Consider the following 20,447-nt stretch of genomic DNA (forward strand, 5'->3'; position numbering starts at 1 on the left):
CCACAAAGTGGCTCACTGATAAGTAATTTCCTATATTCAAAGTTTCACAGAACTATCATGTGTCCACTGCATGATAACTGCAAAGTTTAAGGAATATATGCCTTAAAACTGCAATAAGGCCTTTTAATTAGTACACCAAAAATTTATAATTTTAAGCATGATTACTCTTAAATCTTTTTAACATGACTAAAATGTGTCAGAAATCATTAAGAAGTTATTCTAAATGTTTAACCAATCCCAGAAGGAAATCAGGAGCTAATAATTACATATAAACCAATTAAGGACATGGATTAATTAAATAAGAAAAAGTACCTTGCATATTGGAACAATTTCCAAAGAAAAAGTGCTTTTGTAATTATATGTATTACTATGGATATCCTGAGAGATCAGTCTCTGTGAGGCTTTGTATCTGTTAAGAGAAAAAGTTAACCATTATAAAAAGACAAAGGTCTTTTATTTGTCTAATCGTGGGAATATAAATTTTCATTGAATCATTACTGTCCAAGGTCTGAAACAGCTTCCTGATGCCAGTTAGGGTGAAGTCTCAGTTCATCCACTTCATTTATAAACTTTCACCAGTCTGATTGCACTCTATCTGTTTTCCAGTTTATCTACTCAAAACCTCCAAAACATGCTCATGGCTTAGACCAAGCAAGTCTATATCTATCATCCATTAAAGTCCACACTAATGTCCACTCCCAGTCACTGTTCACACTAATCTCACCCTTCAGCACAAACACTACTTTCGAAAATTCCCCATTTTAGGAGCTTAAGTCCTTCCAACTCCATAAATTTTCTCCCCAAAGTCCTTTAACCCTGTTCTTGTTTTTTCTTATTTAAATACATTGAATCAGTGGTTCAGGACTACAGTGCTTACTATCACAGACTGAGTCTAGCTCCCCAAAGATTCTTAATGCTCTTTGGCTAATACTTCTGTTAAAAGTAGCTTATCCAACAAATGCTTACTAATTGTGTAAGTAATCCTACTATAGTTTTACATAGTTTAAGGTAAGCTGCCTAAGCCTGAAGAATGGATGTGACCTACGTTCATTCCCTGTTGCCTGGATTTAATCACATGTAGGTTTCAGAACATACCTAGTAGGGACGGTACACTGAAGAAACTCTACCATCTTCTGAGCATGTTGTTTTGAGGAATAATAGAAATCCAGACCATCTTTTAAAGAAAAAAGCCATATTAAAGTAATACTGTAAAGATTTTCTTCTACTAATATGACTATATCACAAATTAAATGCATATTAAATAATTAAATTATAATTTTCTTGCCACAGCACACTAGGAATGCCATATCACTTAAGATTTCTCTGACAAAAGGACAGATAAATCAGACAAAAGCAAACAAAACAAAACAAGATTCATAACTTAAACTTCAGACAAAATTCAAGGTCAAAGGGAACAGAAAAATATTAAACAGAACAAAAAAGGGTATTCTATGTAATAAACAGAACAATCCACCACGAAAACAACAGAAATGCATGTAATAGCATAGTGTTGAGATACAGAAATCATAAACTACTAAAAAGAAAAAACTGACAAATGTTAACACATGCAATCATTGAGGGAGACTAGTATAAGACTAACAAAACCAAAATGATCAAAAAACAAAATGTGCTGTGCCAAACTGCAGTCGTGTCCAACTCTTTGCAACCCCATGGACTATGGCCCACCAGGCTCCTCTGTCCATGGAGACTCTCCAGGCAAGAATACTGGAGTGGGTTATCATGCCCTCCTCCAAGGGATCATCCCAACCCAGAGATCGAACCCAGGTCTCCCACACTGCAGGCGGAATCTTCGCCATCTGACCCACCATGGAAGCCCAAACTGACCCGAAATAGGAAGGATACAAAGAGCTTGAAGAACCAACTATCAAGGTTGATTTAACTGAGATTATAGAACATGGTCCAAGAAAGAATACCTATTATTTTCAAAAAATTGATAGAATATTCATAAAATATTCACATACAAAGATTTTAAAACTTTCATGATTCAGAAGACATTATTGTAAGTAGGCACCACATATCCTAATTTCAAAACACATTACAAAGTTACAGTCATCAAAACAGTGTGGTAGAGACAAAAAGGCAAGTCTACAGAATCAATCCACACATATATAGTCAACTGATCGTGAACAAGTGTGCCAAGAATACACAGTGGAAAAATGATAATACTGTCAACAAATGACATTGAGAAAACTCTATATCCACATGCAAAAGATTGAACTGAACTCTTATATCATTAACAAAAATCAACTCAAAACAGATTAAAAAGACTCAAACTAGGACCTGAAACTGTAGAACTTCTAGAAGAAAATATGGAAAAAGCTTCATGACATCAGTCTTAGAAATGATTTCATGGATGACACAAAAAGAAAAATAAACTGAGGCTACATCACACTAAAAAAGCTCACACACAGCAAAAGAAACAATCACCACATTAAAAGGGCAACCTACAGAATGGGAAAAAATATTTGCAAACCATGTATCTGAAAAGCGGTTAATCTCCAGAATCTATCAGGAATTCCTATGACTCATCAGCAAAAAAAAAAAAAAAACCTGAAAAGCCAATAAGAAATGGGAAAGGAATAAGACATTCCTCCAAAGAAGATGTACAAATGGCACAGATATATGAAAAAAGCTCAATGATGCTAATCATCAAGGAAATGCAAATCAAAACCACAATGCGTTTACACTCCACTGCCTTCAGGATGGCTATTATCAAAGAAAAAAAAAGACACATGCTAGTGAGAACATGGAGATACTGGAACCCTTGTACACTACTACTAAGGCAAATATTAAACAGTACAGTCACTATGGAAGACAGTGCAGACGTTCTTCATAAACTTAAAATCAGAACTATCAAATGATACAGTAATCCTTCTTCTAGGTATTTATCCACAAGAAGTGAAATCAAGACCTCCTATGTTTATTGAGGTATTATTCACTATAGCTAAGAAAATGGACATTTAGCTTGTTTCCACAACAGATGAATGGATAAACTGTGATATATACCTCCAAAGGAATATTATTCTGCCTTAAAAAGGAACGAAATTCTACAACGTGCAACAACATGGATGAACGTTGAGAACATTGTGCTAAGTGAAATAAGCCAGTCACAGAAAAATACTGCATGATTCTATTTATATGAGGTATGTAAAATAGTCAAAAGCATAGAGTAAGAGTGGGACTATGGTTGCCAGAGAGAAAGGAGAAATGAGGAGTGATTAGTTAATGGGCATAAAATTTCAATCAAACGAGATGATTCAGCTAGAGATCTGCTATATAACATTATACCTACTCAACTATAAGGTATTATGCACTACCATACACTTAAAATTTTAAGAGGGTAATCTTCATGTTGTGTTCTTATCATAATTAAGAAAGAAAGAAAGAACCCATTAAGAAAATGAAAATATAGACCAGGAGAAAATATTAACAAATCTTACGTGAAAAAGGGCTTAAATCTAGTGTACATTTTAATAAATCTTACAACTTAAGACAAACAACACAATCAAAACTGGCAAAAATTTAAACTGCTTGTTTTACCAAAAAGATACAGAAATGATAGTAAGGTCATGAAAAGACAATTAAGATCATCAGTCATTAGCGAAAAGCAAATTTAAACCACAATGATACACCACTTCATCCCCTGCTGCTACTGCTAAGTCGCTTCAGTTATGTCCGACTCTGTGTGACCCCACAGACGGCAGCCCACCAGGCTCCCCTGTCCCTGGGATTCTCCAGGCAAGAACACTGGAGTGGGTTGCCATTTCCTTCTCTAATGCATGAAAGTGAAAAGTGAAAGTGAAGTCACTCAGTCGTGTCCAACTCTAAACAACCCCATGGACTGCAGCCTACCAGGCTCCTCCATCCATGGGATTTTCCAGGCAAGGGTACTGGAGTGGGGTGCCATCGCCTTCTACAATAGCTATTTATACAAAGAAACAATAGCAAGTGATGTCAAGATGTAGAAACTGGAACCCTCAAAGGCTACTGACAGGAATATAAAACGATACAGCCACTTTGAAAATGGCAGCTTCTTATAACGATAAATACAAATTTACCATATGACTCAGCAATTCTACACCTAGGTAGGCACTCAAGAAAATAAAATAGCTTAATGCTTGCTGAGAAAAAAATGGAAAAATATAGCTTTAAGTACCAGCTACAGAGCCAATATGATACTCAGAAGAAAATTTATTAACTTTAAATCTATATATTAGAAACTTAAAATAAGCTAAGCTTTCAATTAATTTAAATAAAAAATACTAAAGAAAGTAGAAGGGAAAAAAATTGTATAGCTATGTATGGCAATGCATGTTAAGCAGACATAGGGTGATCAGTCAACAATATACACATATATCCAATCAGTATGTTGCATACATGAAACTAATGTTTTATGTGAATTTTACAATTCTATTTCAATAAAAAAATTTTAAGTGGAAGGAGTTAGTAATAAAAACAAAAATTAAGAAAAAAGTAAGACTTTGTGTTTTTGATAAAACTAAAGCTAACTCTTTAGAAAAAACTACTATAATAGACAAAACTCTGGCAAATCTGATAGGAGTGGGGAGAGAGAGGAAGTGAAAGAAGATGAGAAAAGACAAACATTGGCAACAATGAAGAAGATATAATGATGAGTTATGGATGAGATTTAAGACCATGATACACACACACACACACATACACACACCCAATGTTCAATTCTATGCCAAGTATGTGAAAACCCAAATGACATGTATTTCCTTGTAAAATGCTATTAAAATTGATTCAAGAAGCAGTATAATACCTGAAAAAAATTAACATCCTAACATAAGGATTTGAAAAGGTTTTGCTTCCTCCCTCTCCTCATACCAAACTGAATGGCTTAATGGGCTGGTACTTATTAAACTTAAAGATGTTGATTAACACCATGCAGAAAGAGAAAAAACTGACTGCTTCTATATCACTAACATAACAAATAGCAATATTAGAGAGAACAGTTTAAATATAATTATGTATGCATATGAACCAAATACAAATCTCAATAAATATTCTATTTAGGGATGAAACACAGACAGACAATAATGCCTGTTACATTACCACTCAATGCTGTTCTCCACTCCTAGACACGAGGGAAAAAAGAAAGGGGAGAGAAAGAGGGAATAATACCATAAAGGAAGAAATAAAACTATCATTGTATACAAATAATAATTTACCTAGTAAACCAGGAGTATTATGTAATAACACAAGAATATAACGTAAACCATTAGTGCTATATTAAGAAATTTCAGAAAGATCAACCTATAAAATCAAGAGCTTCCCGAAAATAATAGCAATAATGACAGAAAATGTAGTAAAAACCGCCATCCCCAATAACTAAAAGTATAGAATACTCTGGAAAAAAAAAAAAAAGTGAGAATCATTCAAAATCTTGATGAGGAAAACTATGCCAAAGAAATACAGAAAAGAAATGAAAAAACATGATTATGCACCAGGTCACCTAGGGTCACACAGCAAAAACATGGTAGGAAAGAGATTCAAATTCACAAAATCTGGCTCCACAATTAATGCTCTTACTATCAACCAAGTTTTACCAAAGAATTAACAAGAGGGTACATATTATGAAGTATAATTTACATACTGTAATAAAAGCAATGAGACAAAATAAACTAGAACTGCGGGATGTGTATTAAGGAATTTAGTATATATAAGTAAGGAGATATTTTAAATCAGTGAGTAAAGAAGAGACTACTTGGTAGGTAAGTATTGAGACAATGCAAGTTAACTTTTTGGGAAAAAGTCATACCAGGTAAGATTAAAGATCCAAAAAGTAAAGCAAAAATCTACTTTTTAAAAATAATCTTGAGAGTATAAAGATAGAAAGATTAAAGAAAGATAGAAAGATTCTATCCTATGTAAGACAGAAAGTCATAAGCCATAGCTATATGACTAAAATGGGATTCCTTAGTAGCTATATGACTAAAATCGGCTTCCGTAAGAATCCGCCTGCAATGCAGGAGACCTCGGTTGGATTCCTGGATTGGGAAGATCCACTGGAGAAGGGACAGGCTACCCACTCCAGTATTCTTGGGCTTCTCTTGTGGCTCTCAGCTGGTAAAGAATCTACCTGCAATGAGGGAGACTTGGGTTCGATCCTTGGGTTGGGAAGATCCCCTGGAGAAGGGAATGGCTACCCACTCCAGTATTCTGGCCTAGAGAATTCCACGGACTGTAAAATCCATGGGGTTAAAAAAAAGAGTCAGACACGACTGAGTGACTTTCACATGTCTTCATACGACTAAAATATGAACAGCTTAGATAAGAGAAGACATGAAACAGTAAGTATCTGCTCTCTCAGCTCACACTCAAGGGCATGCTCTGCATGCTTCTCTCTGTATATAAATACACACATCATGAGATTGATATCCTCTATAACAGACAGGGAAAAATTAGATATATAAAGAATAATTCATATTAGATAAACAGCCAATACATATGAAAATGTTAACCCTCATTAGTAATCAAGGAAATGAAAATAAAAACAAGATGCCATTATTTTCTTCATTAGAACAGCAATTAGAAAGCCCAATACAATCTTATGCAGTACTGGCAAGTGTTTGGTAAAACAGAAATTCTCACAAGCGATGGGACTATTTTGGAAAACAATCTAGTTGCACACGTAAAAATTTAACATTTGCAAACTCTTGTCCAGTAATTTCAATTCTTGAACTGAGTCCCAAAGAAAAATTACTAGCTATGCACAAACATAAAGATGTTTGCTACAGTACTGCTTCTAGTAGCAAAAAACTGGAACATCTTGTAAGCCAATTAATAGGAAACAACTAAATAATTAAAAACACAATGATTAACAAATATACAACCACAGAGTTAAAAATAATGAAACAGGATTATATGCAATGATGTGGAAGGGTTTCTAAATATAGTAAGATGGCAAGTCATAGAATGTTACAGAACCATCTCAAATATGAGGAGAAACCAATGTTATCACAATTGATATACAGAATAAACACTGTAATATCCTGTTTTAAGGGGCTATATCTGGGAATAACAAGTGGATAAATGGAACAGAGGTCCTTTATTCATAAAAGCTTGTTTTCTTTATAATTTTTAGAATTTTTAATTTAAAATTTTATGAATTTTTATAATTATGATGATTTTAAAAACACAGTTACAAGCAAATTAACAAAACATTAATTTACATCAAACCAAGAACCAGTAGGAAAAAAAACAGATTTAATTCTGGATGAAAAAAAGGATTGTTACACTTCCAGCATTTTTGGTTTTGAAAGTGACTGCAAAAATATGTCTCAGAATGTATCCACGTCTTTCGCTACAAAAAATTAAGTGAGGATATTTCTGCCATGGTGATGAACAATAATCTGAGTTTTCTGTTTCCTTTGCTAGAATATTAGGATCCCAATTTCCAAGTTACTCAGAACAAAAGTGCATTTTTGCCTGATGGCTAGCCACAAATAGCAGACACCATGTTAAACAGGTAGCAAAGTACTTTACCTGCTATTGCTACATTCCACAGATTTTGACTATTAACCTTATGTCTGGTAATGCACTCAAATCAGATACAAAGTTTAAAAGAGTTTCTCCAGGTGACAAAACTGGTATTTTTCACCCCATTTAAGAGACCCCAAACCATACTTTTAAGTACTTTCTTCAAGACATATGAGATAAATGAATAACACATCAGTAAGTAAAAGAGGAACTTACACTTTTAAAATAAGTAGCACAAGAATCTGGTCATTCCTTCAAGAAAAGCTATCTCTAAACCCGTACTGTAACAACTAGGAAAACTATGTACATGTCCTACAACTAAAAACATTCACTTTTAGCAAGAGACTGAAGTATTTGCTAAATACTTACATTTTCTATTATTAAAGAAATATTCATCCATCAACTAGTCTGTGTAAGTATGCTACACTAATAAATAATAAGTGCTAAGACAGAACACACTCTGAGGAGCCATTATGAAACTATGCAAGTATTTTAAAATTCCACCTTCAAGAAATCTAATTATATCATTTGTATATCACTGTTTATTATTATTGAGTTTACCCTTCTGATTCAATGTATGCATCACAAATGCCACTAGGCATATGAAAAACAAAAATATTACAACACATGTCAAAAATAATTTCTTTTCAAGAAGAAACTGAATTCTGCATAAAACAAGTTTTTGATAAATTTCTACCACTTTACATTCTGTTATTGCAGTTACTGGCTTACTCATTTGGTAGCCATTTAGTGTAAATATAAACTAAAATAGAAAAAAAATTAAAATTTTTTATCTAAAAAATTAATCATATTTCAAATATTCAACAGCTACTTATGACTAGTGGCTATCATATTAGTTGGATAATGCAGAAAAAGAATTCAGATTTTTTTTCTTCTTAACAGAAAGTTCTTTTGGACAGTCCTATTCTAGATATTATCAGTAATGATAAAAGACTCCTTAAGATAGGTAAAACCTGAAATCATTTCAAATGCTTTAAATTTTAACTCACCATGAATTTCTTTGATACGAAGTGTATTCTGGTGCATCCCATACTTCAAAATCAACTGTTCCAGATAGTAGAAAGTTTTTTTGTGCAAAGTCTAAACATAAATGAGTTATTAGATTAACAGATGAAATGCAAAAAAAAAAAAAAGGCACCTACAGATAGCACACTAATTTTTTTTAATTTTTATTGGCGCAGTTATTTCACAATGTTGTGTTAATTTCCACTGTACAGCAAAGTGAATCCGCTATATGCATACATGTATCCCTTTTTTTTTTCCAGATTTCCTTTATATGTAGGATAGCACAATAATTTTTAAAACAATCTAAAGATTATCTAAAATGTGGCAGTGATCTTTTTCTAAAGGTGAATGTCCCAAAGACCTGGAATATCCTTGGTGCCTGAACTAAACTTGGAAAGAAGGGAAAGGAGAAGGCTTTACCCACTATTTATAATGGACAAAGGCAAAATACAGATGGAGGACTCACATATCATCTTTCTCTCATTACCTTTTGCCTGACTTGAACCACAGCCTTCCAGAAATCCTTAGCTTCCACTCTATGGCAATCTCCACACATCTGGGGTTGAACAACATAATCCACCACAAACACTTGCTGAAGGATGGCACCATTCATCACCTGACAAAGAAAACAATCCACTTCTTCATTCTTTCCTTTCTCAAAAGAAGATCCTTTAATATTTAACTTAAAATCTTTTTCTATGAATGCTTTGAGGACATTAGTAATAAATAAGTTACATTTAAAGTCGTTAAGTTATACTATTTCCAGAAACATATATAGGTTTAATTCATAGGATTTATTAGATTAACATTTCAAATATATCTTTGGGTTGAAGTGGTTGTAAGATATTCTTTGAAGATTTTTTTTAGCTATATACACATATATATATATAAAAAAATTGTTTAAAGCTATATATACATATATATGTACCTCCCTGGTGGCTCAGATGGTACAGCGTCTGCCTACAGTGCGGGAGACCTGGGTTCGATCCCTGGGTCAGGAAGATCCTCTGGAGAAGGAAATGGCAACCCACTCCAGTACTCTTGCCGGGAAAATCCCATGGACAGAAGAGTGTAGTAGGCTATAGTCTATGGGGTCGCAAAGAGTCGGAGATGACTGAGCGACTTCATTTCACTTCACTTTGCAAGTAATCATACCTGCAAACACATTTTTCAGCTTCCCCGGTGGCTCAGACGGTAAAGCATCTGCCTGCAATGCGGGAGACCCGGGTTCAATCCCTGGGTCGGGAACATCCCTTGGAGAAGGAAATGGCAATCCACTCCAGCACTCTTGCCTGGAAAATCCCATGGACAGACGAGCCTGATAGGCTACAGTCCATGGGGTTGCAAAGAGTCGGACATGACCAAGCAACTTCACTCTCACTATACCTATATATGCGTGTGTGTATAAAATTCATCCTTAGGAGACAAAGAAAACTCTCAAAGAAGTCATTCCTTAATTGTTCCCAAACTTAACCAATCATCAGAAATCACCTGGGAAGTTTTATAGATTCCTGGGTCTTATATCCAGGTGAATCCAGTTTGATTCAGTCACTGTGAGTCATAATCATCAGCCAAGTTTGAGAAGCACTGCCTTAGCTCATGTTTTTACTTCAATCTTATTTAAAATAAAAATGACTTTGAGAAAATTAACTTAGCCCACTAATCACGAACAAAGGCTGGTCTTACTAGTGACCTGATCATTTCTGCAGATGATCCAAAACAAAACAAAGAATTAAAATTAAGAATGTTATTTGCTTCTCTTTAAGCTCTCAATTCATAATTTACCAATAGCCCCGTATTTTCACTACCTACACTTTAACCATGCCGAAAAAATTATGTATAGCTTACCTCTTTCTGAATAGTCAGTTTAACTTTAAGTCTCTTAGAATGAGGCTCAGTCCAAACAAAGCTTGCATCTACAAGCCGTACCTTCAATAAAACACAAACAAAAAGAAACATAAGTTCCCTTCTGAAGAGAAAAAAGATGAAAGAAAAACTCAAAATAAAAAGACTTCATAGACGCTTAAGCAATCCTGTGACTAATCTACCCAACATCACCAATTAAAAAAAAAAAAAAACCATCAGAGGTATGGCAACAAAAAGAGCAAGTGAAAATCTAGTGACTATATTAAAGCAAATAATTCAAGCAAAAATTAAAAAGGAAAAAAACTCCTTTCCCCTAGAAACAGTAGTTTTTCTAATTCAAAGTACACTTTTTAGGAGAAAACAAAGAGCTGATGACTTGATCATCTACTAGAAATCTCATGAACAAAGGTTTCTACTTTTATTATTCTCTCTATAGTAAATTTGTGGCTTAAAAAATATATATGGACATTCATTCTTCAGAAGGAGTCTCACGCACTGATTACTGAATCCACAATGGTAACTCACTGCAAAATCAGCAGTCAGCAAAAGCCAAAAACAGTTCGCCCTATGTGACAAACTCAATGCAGTTCATATGGCTAAAATGAGTGTTTTAATAAAGGAGGTTCGAGAACAAAAAATAGAAATTGTTTCATTAATTTGAGCAGGAGTTTAGGTAACCTGAACTGAGGGGATGAAAATAATAGCAGCAGAAGGATCCAAGCCAAGAGATATTTGGGAGATAAAATCTATAGGATTTAATAGCAAATAGATATGGGAAGATTTTAGAATGATAGTCAAGGATCCAGCTTGGACACCAAGGTAACACTATTTTTCTGTCACAAATAAAAAAGAGATTATTTGAGGACTGAGAGAAATATAGCAGAGGAATGTGCTGTATTTGGTTTCAGACACTTAGGTTCAAGAGGATTTATCTGAGATATCTAAGTGAAGCTGTTCAGGAGATAGTGAAATATACACATTTGCTCTGGTGCTCTATGGAGAAATCTGAGTGATAGATAACAGGTTTGGGAGACATCAGCAGGCAGATAATAATTTTATCAAGACCTGTCTGGTGAGAAGTAGATAAGCTAGTATAAATACAGCAGTCCAGAGTAAAACCCTCCTCACATGGCTGGCTCCCCTAAACTAAAGCTTAGTAGTCAGTCGACAAGTCACCAGGTACAAAGGGTGACAGAGAGCTGTTTATTCCCTCAGTCTCCATCTGCGGCAGTTCAAGGAAGCTTCATGGGCCTGTATAAGACTGCCCTTTCCTCAGCCTCCAATCTCCATCTGTAGGAGTGGAGAGAGAAACAGATCTGCTTCACCATTCCCCAGCTCAGTCTCACCACACTATCTGTCCTCAACCAGGACTAATACAACTTACTGAACCCTTTAACTTTTTTTACCATTACCTGAGCCAGCTGCTCATCTCCCACACTCCAATCTCCATGTGTAACACATATGCCTTTTTCTGTCCCATCCAACACTCCTCCCCAAATCCTGAAAACCTTTTTATTGTGGCTTCTGGAATTCAACATTCACTAACAAAAGAACATTCTAAATCCTCAATCTCTTTCCAGAACATTCCTTTCACCTTCTAGATCTTCTGATTATATATATATAGCTCTCCCTACAGCTAATGAGGCTGTGACTGCACAGAAGCGGTGGCTATGGTTTTTCCAGTGGTCATGTATGGATGTGAGAGTTGGACTATAAAGAAAGCTGAGTGCCGAAGAACTGATGCTTTTGAACTGTGGTGTTAGAGAAGACTCTTGGAGAGTCCCTTGGACTGCAAGGAGATCCAACCAGTCTATCCTAAAGGAGATGAGACCTGGGTGTTCACTGGAATGACTGATGTTGAAGCTGAAACTCCAATACTTTGGCCACCTGATGCGAAGAGCTGACTCATTGGAAAAGACTCTGATGCTGGGAGGGATTGGGGGTAGGAGGAGAAGGGGACAACAGAGAATGAGATGGCTGGATGGCATCACCAACTCAAAGGACATGGGTTTGGGTGGACTCCAGGAGTTGGTGATGGACAGGGAGGCCTGGCATGCTGCAGTTCATGGGGTCAGAGTCGGACATGACTGAGTGACTGAACTGAGAAGCTAATGAGAAGTAATGACTGATTTTTTTTTCATCTTCTCAAACTTTTACCATCAAAGGATCCCAGGACTCAGTTCTCAAATTTCTCCTTCTCTAAACTCCCTAGGAAATCTCATCCAATTTCATAGCTTTAAATACCATATACATCCCCAAATTCATTATCTTCAGTCTAGACCATGCCCTTGCTTATTCATCCAGCTCCCCACTGTTTCTGCTTCCATGTCTAATGAACAGCTAAGTACCACCTGAGATGAGTTTTGATTTCTCCCACCTGACCTCCTCCTTTTGAAGTCTTTCTTACTTCACTAACAGCAACTTTTTCCTGGTTGCTCAAGAGCCATAGAAGTCACCCTTGACTCTTTCAACTCATAAGCATACATCCAGCTTCATCAATAAAGCCTACTGACTACCTTCAACAACAGAGCCACAATCAATCCACTTCTCACTACCTCTACTACTGATTCAAATATCATTTCTCATTATTACTACAATCGCTTCCTAAAGGCCCCCATCCCCCTCATATCTATTCTAAACACATGGAATTCTCCAGGCAAGAATATCGAAATGGGTTGACATTCCCTTCTCCAGGGAATCTTCCCGACCCAGCGATCGAACCCGGGTCACCTGCATTGCAGGCAGATTCTTTACCATCTAAGCCACCAAGGGAGCCCCACTCAGAGTAAAAACCAGTCCTCAAAAGGGTCCAAAAGGCCTGACCTACTTGGACTTTCCTAGTTCACCCTAGTTGAACTTTACTAGTTCACCTAGTCTTCCCTAGTTCACCCCCAAGTACTTTCTCTTCCCAGTTCCACTCTAACCATACAGGTATGCTCCTGTCCCTGGCCTCTACACTTATTTTGCTACCCATAATGCTCTTCTCTAAGCTGTGGCCTCCTCCCTTACTGCTTTTAATGTTTATTCTAATATCACCTTCAGAGAAGACAATGGCAACACACTCCAGTACTCTTGCCTGGAAAATCCCATGGGCGGAGGAGCCTTGTAGGCTGAGTCAGACACAAATGAGCAACTTCACTTTCACGCATTGGAGAAGGAAATGGCGACCCACTCCAGTGTTCTTGCCTGGAGAATCCCAGGGATGGGGGAGCCTGGTGGGCTGCCCGTCTACAGGGTCGCACAGAGTTGAACACGACTGAAGCGACTTAGCAGCAGCAGGATCACCTTATCGATGAGGTCTCCTCTAACCACTCTATTTTGAATTGCAACTCTTCGTGAGCAGTTTTGATCCCCTTCCTCAATTTTTCCTCCACAGAATTTATACCTTTTAATATACTTATTTATTTAGTTTACTGCCCACTCCATACCTTCCCCTTCAACCAAAATAAAAGGTCTTTAAGACAGAGATTTTTCCTCTCTCATTCACTGCCATATTTCTGACACCACAAGCAGACTGGCCCAAGGGTGACACTTAATAAACATCTGTGAAATGCTAATGAATTATTAAAGAACATTTGACAAAAGCCTGAGGAATCAAAGCAAAAGACCAAGTTACACAAAAAACTGACTCCAGGGGGAAAAAAAAAAAAAGAAAAACTTGAGACAAATCAGGGAACAGAAGGAAAGTATAAAAACAACAATTAAACTTTCAGAAATATTCAACAGACTGAATCAAGAACATTAAAAATTCTAAACTTAAACTATTAGTACTGAAAAAAATTCATACAAAAATTAGAAGATAAAAGAAACTGCCAGGAACACAAGGGAAAAAAGGATTAAAGACAATACAAGGGCAAAATGGCACTTCACAAAGTTTTAAGCTGGTAGGCCAACATTTGACTAATGAGAACTCCAGGGAGAAAGAAACAAGGGAAATAAAGAGAGAAACTTCAAAGAACTACTACACGAAATTTTTTCAGAGGATAAGAGAATCTGAAGGCCTTCAAACCAAAAGAGTCCATTTCAATTAAAAACATAGCTGGTGGAAATAATTCATAAAATTTAGCATAAAGAAAACTGAAAGCGTTATGTAGAGAGGCTAACTAGACTAACTAACCCTGTTTGGTTTTTGGAGATGTTTATGTACTGACTTTAAATAATAAGTACAGGTATCTTCCTTCCAGAGTAATGAAAATTTTTTTAAAAACTGAAAACCATAGCCCTAATATTATTATAGTCTCCAAAATTATGTTTAGTGATGGTCGTATATATTTTCATAAAAGATTACTGCACAAAAGAGGTTCTCAATCAACTAAAAAGTTTGATTCTATACTAAATCTTTTAAAGCAAAAGGACTTTCATTTCCATTAAAGAATATATACAGACTGGTTCCAAATAGGAAAAGAAGTACGTCAAGGCTGCATATTGTCACCCTGCTTATTTAACTTATATGCAGAGTACATCATGAGAAACACTGGGCTAGAAGCAGCACAAGCTAGAATCAAGACTGCCGGGAGAAATATCAATAACTTCAGATATGCAGATGACACTACCCTTATGGCAGAAAGTGAAGAGGAACTAAAAAGCCTCTTGATGAAAGTGAAAGTGGAGAGTGAAAAAGCTGGCTTAAAGCTCAACATTCAGAAAACAAAGATCATGGCATCTGGTCCCATCACTTCATGGGAAATAGATGGGGAAACAGTGTCAGACTTTATTTTTTTAGGCTCCAAAATCACTACAGATGGTGACTGCAGCCATGAAATTAAAAGACGCTTACTCCTTGAAGAAAAGTTATGACCAACCTAGATAGCATATTGAAAAAAGAGACATTACTTTGCCAACAAAGGTTCGTCTAGTCAAGGCTATGGTTTTTCCGGTGGTCATGTATGGATGTAAGAGTTGGACTGTGAAGAAAGCTGAGCGCCGAAGAATTGATGCTTTTGAACTGTGGTGTTGGAAAAGACTCTTGAGAACCCCTTGGACTGCAAGGAGATCCAACCAGTCCATCCTAAAGGAGATGAGTCCTGGGTGTTCATTGGAAGGACTGATGTTGAAGCTGAAACTCCAATACTTTGGCCACCTCATAAGAAGAACTGACTCACTGGAAAAGACCCTGATGCTGGGAGGGATTGAGGGCAGGAGGAGAAAGGGGTGACAGAGAATGAGATGGCTAGATGGCATCACCGACTCGATGGACATGAGTTTGGGTGGACTCTGGGAATTGGTGATGGACAGGGAGGCCTGGCATGCTGAGATTCATGGGGTCGCAAAGAGTCGGACACGACTGAGCGACTAAACTGAAAGATGAAAACAACATGTGTAGTAGTGTGCTTACCTACAGTAGTATTTAACAGTTATTTTCTAAAATCTACTCACACAAAGATTATCTGAAAATGAGACATTAAATCACACCCACACCCACATACACCTACAAAAACTGATTTTTAGCTATTTGACCTACCTTACTCAGAGGGGCTTTGATTTTTTTCAAACACAAAGCAAGAAGATCCCTGGATTCTAATGCACACTGTACCCAAGTTCCTGGTGGCTGGAAATACCTAGGAGAAAAGGTACCATATTGAAACTCAGTATCTCTCAGCAAATAAAAAAAAAAAAATTCATTTAAATATGAAGACACAACAATGATTATTAACCAGATATACTACTACTTAAGGTTGATCTGAGGCACTTAACCCAAACATACTTTAATAGGTTCAGAAACTTTCAATTAGACCGGTAGTTTAGTTAAAAAGGTGAAATTCTGAGTATTTGAGAAAGTCAATCTGTAATAACTTATTAAAAGGTCTTATTACTTCAAGCACCAATAAGAATTACTATGATGACAAAATGCGAAGAATTTCCTGAAGCTATGTTCTGAAACATGGATAAAAACTCATCTCAAAATAGCATTAAAATGGTTTATAGTGTACAAATAAAATGCTTAAGAACTGCTTATTTCTCACATACCCAAAAAAATGTAAATTAGTACCTAATACTATATACAAATAAGAGCTCAAGACTACTCACGTACTTCAAATCCCTTTTCAGGCTTCCCTGATGGCTCAGACACTAATGAGTCTGCCTGCAATGCAGGAGACCCAGGTTTGATCCCTAGGTAGAGAAGATCCCTGGAGAAGGGAATGGCAACCCACTCCAGTATTCTTGCCTAGGAAATCCCATGGACAGAGGAACATGGTGGGCTACTGGCCATGGGTTCACAGACAGTCAGACATGACTGAATGACTAACACACGAATCTTAATTTTAATTTTCAAATTTTAAATTTTAAAATTTAAAATCTTACATAAAACCTGACTAAATTAAAATCTTTTATGTATGTACTTGAAGTCTTGTAGCCCAACCAGGCAAGGAGTTAGGGCACTGCTTAGCATATAGTAAATGCTCAACAAATGTTTGTTAAATACATAATACTTCTAAATGTATTATGTGAATGCTTTGTTCATACTCGTTAAGTAAATATTCTGATTTTCACTTTTAAAGGTTCACTGAAATACCTTACTTACAAAGGTCCCTTTGTTATAAGCCAAGTTTTTAGATTTAGAAAATGTTTCATATGTCATCTAATAAAGCCCCCTCATTCTGATGAGGAAATTAAGGCATTAGAGAGGTTAAGTGGCCAAGTTTCAGAGACCCAGTTCATGAGGAATTTAGTGTTTTTCTCACTCCACATCGCTATAAAGAATAGAGAATATTACAGATTAAGCCTCATATCAACCAAGATTACAAACTATAATCTCCCTGAAACAGAATACAAGTTTCCTGTTTTTATATTTATGTACATATTTTATGTATTTTTCTGGGGAAATGCACTTTTTAAATTCTTAAAGGGATTCATGAACCCCTCCCTCCCAAAAAAGTTACGCACCACTAGAGTCCTAATCCACTTGGGAAGTCACAGACATACAACGTTATGGGTAGCCCCAATGGGCAGTTTTGTATTACTCAATAGCAGACTAGACATAAGCTATTTATGCAACAGCTAAAGAATATAAAAAACATTAACTTAAGTTTGCCTTCAAATTTTTGATCATCCTAGACATGATATACTGAGCTTTTTCTCCATTAGCCATAGTCATTTTAGTTACACAGGAACATTAACATATGATTTTTAAAACACATTGCCAAATTACTTTTAAATATAAGGTGCTTTTTATTATATATGGCTTCGAGTGATTGAAGGGAAAAACAAAAACTTCATGGTAATTGGAACAGTTATGTCTTTAAAATCTGCTCTCACTCCTGAAAACATGAACTTTTATGTATTAATTATACATATCAAACCTTTTAATCCCTTAACAGAAAAAAAACAGATTCAATCCCTTTATACTAACTTTTACCACATTAGCAGGGAAAACTAGAAAACTACATTACAAAATTGCAAATTCTATAATCTCTAGCTTTGACACCATAAATAAAACTTAAATCTCAGTAACATGCACTTTAGTATATGTATCTTAATCTCACTATATTCTAGTGGCTCTCCTATATATGAATTTCAACTTTAAGTAGGATAAAAAAGTATCACACTATACCTTTGGCATTGTTTGCAGAAAGATATAGAGACTTGTTTCGGAATGCCTTGGCTGATGTCTACTTTGCTTCGCAGACAAGCCACACAAATGTTAGCAGGATTTGGACTAATTGGGACACCACAATCGCAGCACAAGCTTAAATAAAGCATACATTTTTTCAAGTTACATTTCATGAGTGTACTAGTTAGATTTAAAAACTATCAAACAGAGATTAGCAGATACAAACTACTATATATAAAATAAACAAGGTCCCACTGTATAGCACAGGTAACTATAACCAATATCCTATAATAAACCATAATGGAAAAGAATATGAAATATATATATATAACTGAGTCACAGTTTATATATAAAACTGAATCACACTGCTGTACAGCAGAAACTAACACAACACTGAAAAATCAACTATACTTCAATAAAAAGTAATAATAAAATTAACAAACCAACCAAAGTCTTCAAGTTAGGCCATAGTATCTCTGCACTTTTTAAAAACCTGACTTAGAGCAATCTTCAAAGATGCACTAGATTTTTAAAAACCTTAGATTATTGAGGGAAAAAAAAAATATGGCCACAATTCCAAAAAGCCTCAAGATATGACTGATATACAAAAGGTTAAAAAAAAAAGGTCTAGAGAATCTAAATAACTAACAGTACTCATTAGACAGCTTTATAGTCCAAAGGCAAGAATTTTTTTAAAGTCTCAATATAGCACCAGGACTGCCAAAATGTAAAAAGGATGGAAGAGTATCAGTATAACTGATGGCAGCATCATAACCCTAGGTGTATTGGGAACAGAAAGTATTTAAAAATCATTGAGCTATCCAAAATAAGAGTTCTATGATCACTAATGTCCACTGTAGTAGCCACCAGGCATATGTGACTACTGAGGATTTGAAACGTGGGTAATAGAACTGAATCGTTTTATTACATTTTAATTACTTGAAATTTAAAAAGCCACATATGGCCAATGGTTGATGCCAATCTAGAAGAGTGTACAGAGACTATTTTAACACTTTTAAAACAGTATTTACCACAACAAACTTTCTGGCGAAAAACGAACTCGTTTTTTCCAGGAAACAAGGCTTTTCATTTTTCCCACTTAAGACAAAAGAATCCCCCTAAAAGAAAAGCTTTTCCCCACAGTAAATTTTAGACTCATTTTAACGTTTTAAAATTTAGTGCGGATGGGGAAAAGGGACGCGACTCACATATGTCCAGGTGTGTGCTTGACGGGGTCTGTCATATACTCCATTTTTCTGTACACCTTGATTTCAAGGACAGAGAATAGTGAAATTTAGACATTTTTCTATTCACTCCTTTATACAAATCTTCCTTCTGCCTTTTCTGTATAAGACAGCCAAGCCTCGTACAGCAGCAAATAAGAAAAACCCATTCCACCTGCAATCTCTGGAAGAAGTAATTTCCTTAGTAACAGAAAGAAGCGACTGGCGGAGGATCCCATATGCAAGACCCTCGGAGCCAGGAAACTGGGCGCTGACCTCAGGTGTCACTTGGGCGCCAACCCCGGCGAACTCAAGGAGGGGCCAGAAATGGCCGGGGCCGTCCCGGACACCACCAGCCCCAAACCCTGCTGCGGACGCGCCTAGAACCCACTGCAGAAGTCCGCGGGCGGTGTCACCGGGCCTGCGGGCCACCCACCCCGACCTGACCCCGCACCCCGCGGTAAGACCTCACGCGAGTTCCTGCTGGCGGCGCACACGCTGCGCCCAAGCGGCCCGAAGTCGGCCCACGACCCAGGGAGTCCGTCCGGGTCTCTTCTCAGAGACCCTCGAGACTGCAGCGCGGAACTCGGCCGCCAGAACTTACTTAACACCACTGGGCCTGACCCAAACGTGCTCAAAATCTGCAGCAAGACCAGCTTCAGTAGCCCAGTGAGCAGCCGCCGGAGCTGACGCCGGTACAGTGCAGATCACGCGATAGAAGGGTTCGAAATCCCGCGAGTCGCGAGACGAGACTCACAGCTGCGGGTGGGGGCGGAGGAAGGGGAAGGCGCTGGGCAACGTTGGGCGGAGCGCCGGCCGAACGGGTGGGATGGATCCAAGAGAGGAGATAGGGGGCTCTCTCGTCCTATGACTCCTGAGATTTAACACAGACTTTATAACTCTTTACTATTGGGTTATCATCCTTCCTTGGCCAGAGCTCACTCGAAGCCACTCTTGAGATATCCCTATTGGGAGCTTGCTTCTTGGTTAAATGATTATATAAAAGTTATCCGTTCACGGCACCACATTACACAAAGAAATTAGAGTAACTTCCATTGAGGGCAGTGCCTTTGTCTGTTTTGCTCACCGTTATATGCCTAATGCCTGTCACATCATAACTGCTCCAATGAATATTTGTTGAATAGATGAGAAAGAAATGTAAGAAGTAATTGTGAAGAAGCCTATGTTATTTTAAGACCACTTATTATTAGAAAGTGCTCCCCAGGGGAGGGAGGAGGGAGGAGGGTTCAGGATGG

At 36.8% G+C, this 20,447-nt stretch overlaps 1 protein-coding gene across 1 annotated transcript in view; it reads right to left on the reverse strand.

Moving 5' to 3' along the window:
- The window catches only part of NMD3 (NMD3 ribosome export adaptor), a 36,460-nt gene extending 16,522 nt beyond the window's left edge, over window positions 1–19,938 (reverse strand). Inside the window, exons 1-9 of the mRNA XM_005888126.2 lie at window positions 19,796–19,938; window positions 19,177–19,232; window positions 17,969–18,103; window positions 15,878–15,974; window positions 10,399–10,479; window positions 9,038–9,166; window positions 8,535–8,625; window positions 1,096–1,174; window positions 313–409 (exon numbers count right to left, since the gene is read on the reverse strand). Of these exons, the coding sequence (XP_005888188.2) occupies window positions 313–409; window positions 1,096–1,174; window positions 8,535–8,625; window positions 9,038–9,166; window positions 10,399–10,479; window positions 15,878–15,974; window positions 17,969–18,103; window positions 19,177–19,220 (753 nt within the window). The 5' untranslated portion in view covers window positions 19,221–19,232; window positions 19,796–19,938. The remainder of the gene's footprint in view (window positions 1–312; window positions 410–1,095; window positions 1,175–8,534; window positions 8,626–9,037; window positions 9,167–10,398; window positions 10,480–15,877; window positions 15,975–17,968; window positions 18,104–19,176; window positions 19,233–19,795) is intronic.
- Between the last annotated feature and the right edge of the window lie 509 nt (window positions 19,939–20,447).

This window comes from Bos mutus, chromosome 1 (genome assembly GCF_027580195.1).
Source record: "Bos mutus isolate GX-2022 chromosome 1, NWIPB_WYAK_1.1, whole genome shotgun sequence".
NCBI classification, from domain to species: domain Eukaryota; kingdom Metazoa; phylum Chordata; class Mammalia; order Artiodactyla; family Bovidae; genus Bos; species Bos mutus.